Raw genomic sequence first — 6,519 nt, forward strand, 5'->3', positions numbered from 1 at the left:
GGCAGTCTCTAGATAGTCCATCCTTTTGTCACAGCTACGAACTTTGTCTCTGTAACTCCTTCCNTGGGTGTTTTGTTCCCAATTCTAAGAAGGGGCATCTCTATTCCTTTCATGCCTTGTCTTCACTGTAGCTGATGGCAGAAGTTCTCACCATCTGTACCTTTTTGAGATTAAATAGAAGTTTATTTATTAATTTAGTTTCTTTTGCTCATATGAAAATTGCATTACCTTGGAGCTTGCTGGCACTTTGTTCACACTACCTGGGGCCCTGTGGGTAATGTGCTCCAGCCTGAGACCTGCAGGCTGTAAGGGAAAATGTCAGGCTATTGAGTTGTAGTAGCTGACTCCCAAGCACAGCTTCTGTCAGGCCACCCAGAGGTGTGGAGGTGTCCCGAAGCTACAGTCCCTCAGACAAGAGACCAGAGCAATGACTATGGTATATATTTGTACTGACCTTTATCACACCAGTTTCCTGGAGGAGGTTGGCTTGGGTGCCTTTGTCCTATGTGTACCTACTCAAGTCACTTGATGCAAGATACTTAGAGGACATTTGGATTTGTTGTTGTTGTTTGTTTGTTTGTTTGCTTGCTTGCTTTGAGACAGAGTCTTACCATAACCAGGGCTGGCCAGAACTCACAGAGTTCTGGTTACCTCTGTCTCCTGATGGCTGGAGTTAGACAAGTGCCACCACATGTAGTTGTCATTTGCTTTTGGGCTGCTCTGTTGTGTGATGAGAGTAAAGGCAGAAGTTCCTTCAGTTAACCATCACCTTTGCTGTGCCTGCTGACAGCTAGATGCAGAAAGCAGTAGGGCTGTTGGTGTGCTTGCTCTTTCTTGGTCAGAAAAGGAGGTGGTGTGCTTAAATGTATGAGCTCCAGCATTTGTTTAACTCCTAAGTCATTTTTTATTTTCAGGTTATTTCAAGTTTGAGCCAATGTTGGGTTGTCAGGCCCAGAAATAGTCTGAAATTATTTTGTGTTTATAGTTTTAGAACAAGTTCTTAGTCTTTTTTTAGAATGACTCCAGCTTAAAAAAAATTCCTTTTTGAGATTAATGAATGTTTAGATTGTACCAGACACAGCATAAGAAAATGACTTGTCCTAAAAAGTTGTGTATGTTCCCTGGCACAAATTTTATGTTAGTAAAAATCTAATGATTCTGTATTTTCTAAGCAAAGTCTAAAAATGTGTTTCTTCTTTGTAGGACAGTCAAACAGAGAAGAAGTGCAAGCAAGCCAGCTTTTAGTATCAACCACCTGTCAGGGAAGGGCTTGTCCTCAAGCACAAGCCACGACAGCTCTTGCAGCCTGCGGAGTGCCACGGTGCTGCGGCACCCTGTGCTAGATGAGTCCCTGATTCGTGAGCAGACCAAAGTGGACCACTTCTGGGGTTAGTCACTAGAGACGCAGACATCCTCATCCCCAGTGTGGCTGTGTCTGCACTTGTTCTGGGAGGGAGCCAGTGAGGTCAGGGTCTCCAGGGAGATGTGGATGCTGCCTTCATCTGCTGCCTCAGTGGCTTAGGTGAGCTGGTAGTACTGTTCTCTGAAACATGGCTGATTAAATAAATAAGCAGGCAGCAGTCTTACAGCCATTCTTAATATGGCACACTTAAATTTGTTATAAAATCCTGGTATGTTCTAGAAAACACTAGGCAACTAGACAGGGAAGATACGTTTGAGTCATTAGAAAATACTTAGTATAAGTTGGTCATGGCTGTGGATTCCTATAATCCAAACACCCCAGATGTGGAGGCAGGAGAATCAGAAGTTCAAGCCAATCCTAAGCTACATAGTGAGTTCAAGGCCAGCCTGAGCCCCAGAAAACCCTTTTTCAAAAAACAAAGGACTTACTGTAAAACAATCAATGTTGGAAGGCAAGAGGCTATGCCCGAGCTCAGATATAGAGACATCTGAACCCTCAAGGTGACCTGTGCCATGTTACCAAAGCTGTGCACACAGACACACAGCTCCTCCGCTGACTCACAGAGCTGCCTGCTAAGTTCAGCTTATGTTCTCCTTGCTCTACTGGGGGAGTTGGAAGAGCCAACTTAGTTCTAGAAGTCCTGAGTGCTTCACTCCGTGATGCCTCTGCTTTGCTCAGTCAGGGAGCCTTTCTTGGGCCCAGGGCCAGACATGCTGTAAGTTAGAAACCCAGAAGCTTTGGACAATGGTGCACACCTATAATCCCAGCTCTCAGGAGGCAGAGACAGGAAGAGCTCTTTGAGTTCAAAGCCTCCCTGGTCTACAGAGTGAGTTCCTGGACAGCTAGGGCTACACAGAGAAACCCTGTCTCAAAAAACTAAGGAAAAAAAAAAAACAAAACCCCTAGAGTTTCCATAAAGCTAGCTAGATCTTCCCCCTTGTCTGTCCTTGTGGGCCAGAATGTGCTGGAGTGTACAGCTCTCCATGCCACTGCCTTTAGGTGACAGGAGTACCAAGCATCTTGGAAATAGACCACAACAGTGCCACAGCATAGCATTGGCCTATCACCGGGTACAATTGTGGTGGGGTTGGTTGTATTTCTCAGTGTAATGTGTGTGTGTATGTTTCAGGTCTCGATGATGATGGTGACCTTAAAGGTAATTACTTTGGTACTTTGTAAACTTTTTAAACTAGAAGCCATGGCTACGTAATCTGTAGATAGTGATCAACAGCTTTCATTACTCCTTTGAAAACCTCAGGTGGAAATAAAGCTGCCACTCAGGGAAATGGTGAATTGGCAGCAGAGGTGGCAAGCAGCAATGGATACACCTGCCGTGACTGCAGGATGCTCTCAGAGCGCACTGACGCACTCACAGCCCACTCTGCCATCCATGGGACCACCTCCAGAGTGTACTCCAGAGATAGGACTCTCAAACCACGTAAGTCTTCTGCTTCTGTAGTTAGTAAAAAGGTTGGCCCCGCTCATTCTTTTCTTGTAAATCTGACTACGGGCCAAGGATGTGGCTCACAGTATAGTGTTTGCCTCGTACGTGCCAAGCTCTGCATTCCATCCCCAGCACAGGCCTTGGTGTCTTGCACTGTTTGCCTTACAGAGTTGAACTCGGTATTCTCACAGCGTTGAATAGGCTCACATTAACTCTGTCCTACTCGTCGCTTCCCAGTTTGTGGTTCTGTGGTTAGTTTTTTTGTGCCTGGAAGTAGTTCAGATTTGGTAAATTTGGACTTGACATGAACAAAGGCAAGTTCCCACTCCTGTGGCTTCTTACTGGGGCGCTTCTCTGTGTCACCCAGTACAGCCCAGATACTCAAGTAGCTAGAGCACCAGAAGTTGATGCTGCTGAGAGTGAGAGCTCTGGTGTGATGCTATGAGACAGGTGCTCTGGGAGGGCAACACGGAGCCTGGCACCTGGGTGGTGTCATCAGATCATTGAACATGATAGAGGTGGGTGCCAGCGTCTTGACCTTTCTACCTGGTATAGAGGTTATCACAAGTGGCTGAGCAGGCAGGTTGATTTGGACTGCTTGAACTTTCTCCTAAACATTGATAGACCTTTCTGTGTTCCAGGCGTGGTGCTGGGCCTTCCTCACCCATGAGTGTCACAGGAAGACCAGGAGCAGCATTGAAAATTCAGTCCTTATTGCTCGTGTCTAGTTTATTCTGTTACTACAGGCCTGTTCTTGTGTTCAAGGCTTTGTCAGCACTTTAGCATTAATGTCACACAGGGAGAATCATAGAAATGGAAGAGACAGGTGACTGGACCAAGTGACACTGCTTTTCTTTCTTATATGTGAGTGTGAGAGCCACAATGAACTTGGTGCCTCCCCCTGACCTTGCATCACTGAGCTCTCACTGAGTCAGGGCTCACCTCAGATGTTCCCAGCAGCTTCCTTTGCACAGCTGAGCACAGCTGACAGGGCAGGGGTCGGGCGAACAGGTATCCCTGTCACCACACTGCCCTGGACAGTGCTGTACTGTCCCAGTCAGTGGCAGGCGGTGCTGGTGTAGGCTTCGTAGTTCAGCCCTCCAGCAGCTTCTGCTTCTACTTAGCAAGACGAAACTTGTAACAGAAAGACCACTGTGTGGCCCCACAGTGTAGCCTGTACACTGAGTGTGCAGCTTTAAGAGTTTGTGTGCTAATTGGGATGGTTTGGTGCCTGTGCTGAGTGTGTTGTTTCAGGATACTCTCCTTCTAGGGCTGGAGAGACGGCTCAGTGGTTAAGAGCACTGACTGTTCTTCCGTTCTTCCGAAGGTCCTGAGATCAAATTCCAGCAACCACATGGTGGCTCACAACCATCCGTAATGAAATCTGACTCCCTCTTCTGGTGTGTCTGAGGACAGCTACAGTGTACTTGGATATAATAAATAAATAAATCTTTAAAAAAAAATTCTTCTAGCTGCCTTTGATAAAGGCTGGCCTACCTTGCTCTCCCTGCAGCAGATAAGGGTTCCTTCCCTTCTTTTACTTTTTGGTCCTGGGGATTGAGCCCAAGGCCTTGTATATGCCAAACACATGCTCTGCCACATGGCTCCAGCCTTGGCACCCTCCTATTCTTGCCAACTCAACATTTTTTTTCTTGCTCACATCTCAGCAGTGTGGTGAGTGTCTGATTATCTAGGAAGCCACCAAGCATGTCTCTAGCATCCCTCCAGCCTGGGAGGGCATGTGCACAGGTGGCCGGGGGAGCCTCTTGACCTTGGGCTTACTGCCCAGCTTTGTGATTTTGCAGTACAGTGTTCAGACTGGAAAATAGCTCTTTCACTATTCTTTTGGGGGAAAAAAAACAAACTAAGATTAATCATAATAAAATTTATTATTACTTTACATGTATAGGTGTTTTGCCTGCATATGTGTTTGTGTACCATGTGTGAGCAGTGCCCTGCAGAGGTCAAAAAAGGTTGAATCTCCTGGGACTGGAATTATGGGCGGCCATGAGCTGATCTGGGTCCTCTGGAAGGGCTCCTTCCTGCTGAGCTGTTTCTCCAGCACTCTTTGAAAATTTAAAGTTGTAGTATTTTCTTTCAAATCACACCACTCAGACTCACTGATTTCATGATGGCCTTCTACTCAACTTTTGAACATACTGAGCATATCTGGCCTTGGGAGAAAGTGGAAGAAGTACTTCGTGGTCCGTGGGTCTCCAGTGCCCCTCAGATGCCAAAGGGATGGCCAGCCACCACTGTTCCCAGTGTGCTCCATACTCTGTGAAAAAGCCATTTTCCAAGAACAGGGTTTTTTGTTTGTTCGTTTTGTTTGTTTGTTTGTTTGTTTTTGAGATAGGCTTTCTCTGTATAATCCTGGCTGTCCTGGAACTCACTCTGTAGACCATGCTGGCCTCAAACTCAGAAATCTGCCTGCCTCTGCCTCTTGAGTGCTGGGATTAAAGGCATGCGCCACCACTGCCCAACAACCAAGATCAGTTTTGAAGACATGGTTTACAGCATTTCCCTCCGCATACTAGGTTCACAGAAAGCCTTCTGGAGCCCAGCAGGGCAGGATCCAGGGAGCTGTCAGTGTGTGCCTCCATGGCTCAGCGTCCTCACTGGGTCGGACTGGAAGTGCTCAGCTGCTGTGCCTGAGATCTCAGTTATGGAGAGGCCACCACAGCGCTTCCTCTCCGTCTCCAGCTGGCTCTCTGGTTGATGTTCTCAGGTGGTCTCTTCCCAAGTGTCCAGTTTTAAAATGCTTTGCAACTTGGCTTTTCTTAAAAGTTTGGCCATCTGGTTCATTGGGTAAACAAGTATATGAGAAGAAGTGACGTGTGTTCATGGTTTTCCACTAGGCGGAGTGTCCTTTTACCTGGATAGGACTCTGTGGCTGGCCAAGTCCACCTCCTCATCCTTTGCATCATTTATAGTTCAACTTTTCCAAGTGGTTTTAATGAAGCTCAATTTTGAATCAGAAACTTACAAATTGAAAGGCTATGAATCCAGAGCTTATGAATCACAGAGCTATGAGACAAAGAGCCATGAGTCAGAAGGTATTTAAATATTTTTTTTTCTCCTTTCTCCACTGAATCATGCTTTCAAGGTGGAGAAAGCCCTGCTTCTTCTGAGGCTCTTCTGCATCTTCTGCGGGCTCCATGCTGCTCTCTCATCTGGTTTCTATGGCTCTTCTTCTTGTGGGAGCTTGTCAAGTGTTGATATGGCCTGTGTACAGTTCAGCTTCCTGAAAATGGGTCAGGATTTAGGCTTTAGAATTTTATTATTGTATGCATAAATACTCATGGAGTTCAAAAGACAACTTTGTGAAGTTGTTTCTCTCCTACAGATTCTAATGGCTTTACGTTTTTAAAAAAGTAGGTATGGGGGCTAGAGGGCTGGCTCAGCAGTTAAGAACACTTGTTGCGGGGCTGGAGAGATGGCTCAGCGGTTAAGAGCATTCACTGCTCTTCCAGAGGTCCTGAGTTCAATTCCCAGCAACCACATGGTGGCTCACAACCATCTGTAATGGGATCTGATGCCTTCTTCTGGTGTCTCTGAAGACAGCTACAGTGTACTCGTCATATATATAAAAACTAAATAAATAAAATCTAAAAAAAAGAAAGAAAAAAAGAACACTTGTTGCTCCTGTGGA

General features: G+C 46.1%; 1 protein-coding gene across 14 annotated transcripts in view; it reads left to right on the top strand.

The window, feature by feature from the left end:
• Nucleotides 1–6,519, top strand: part of Sun1 (Sad1 and UNC84 domain containing 1) — a 47,307-nt gene that overhangs the window by 21,386 nt on the left and 19,402 nt on the right. For 7 of the 14 annotated variants that reach the window (XM_021162066.2, XM_021162070.2, XM_021162068.2 and 4 more), the window contains 4 exons: nucleotides 1,204–1,388; nucleotides 2,553–2,579; nucleotides 2,682–2,861; nucleotides 5,726–5,923. In XM_021162066.2, coding sequence (XP_021017725.1) covers nucleotides 1,204–1,388; nucleotides 2,553–2,579; nucleotides 2,682–2,861; nucleotides 5,726–5,923 — 590 coding nt within the window. The remainder of the gene's footprint in view (nucleotides 1–1,203; nucleotides 1,389–2,552; nucleotides 2,580–2,681; nucleotides 2,862–5,725; nucleotides 5,924–6,519) is intronic. The other 7 variants (XM_029477396.1, XM_029477398.1, XM_021162075.2 and 4 more) reach the window with 1 other exon arrangement.

The sequence above is a fragment of the Mus caroli genome, chromosome 5 (assembly GCF_900094665.2).
Source record: "Mus caroli chromosome 5, CAROLI_EIJ_v1.1, whole genome shotgun sequence".
Lineage (NCBI taxonomy): Eukaryota > Metazoa > Chordata > Mammalia > Rodentia > Muridae > Mus > Mus caroli.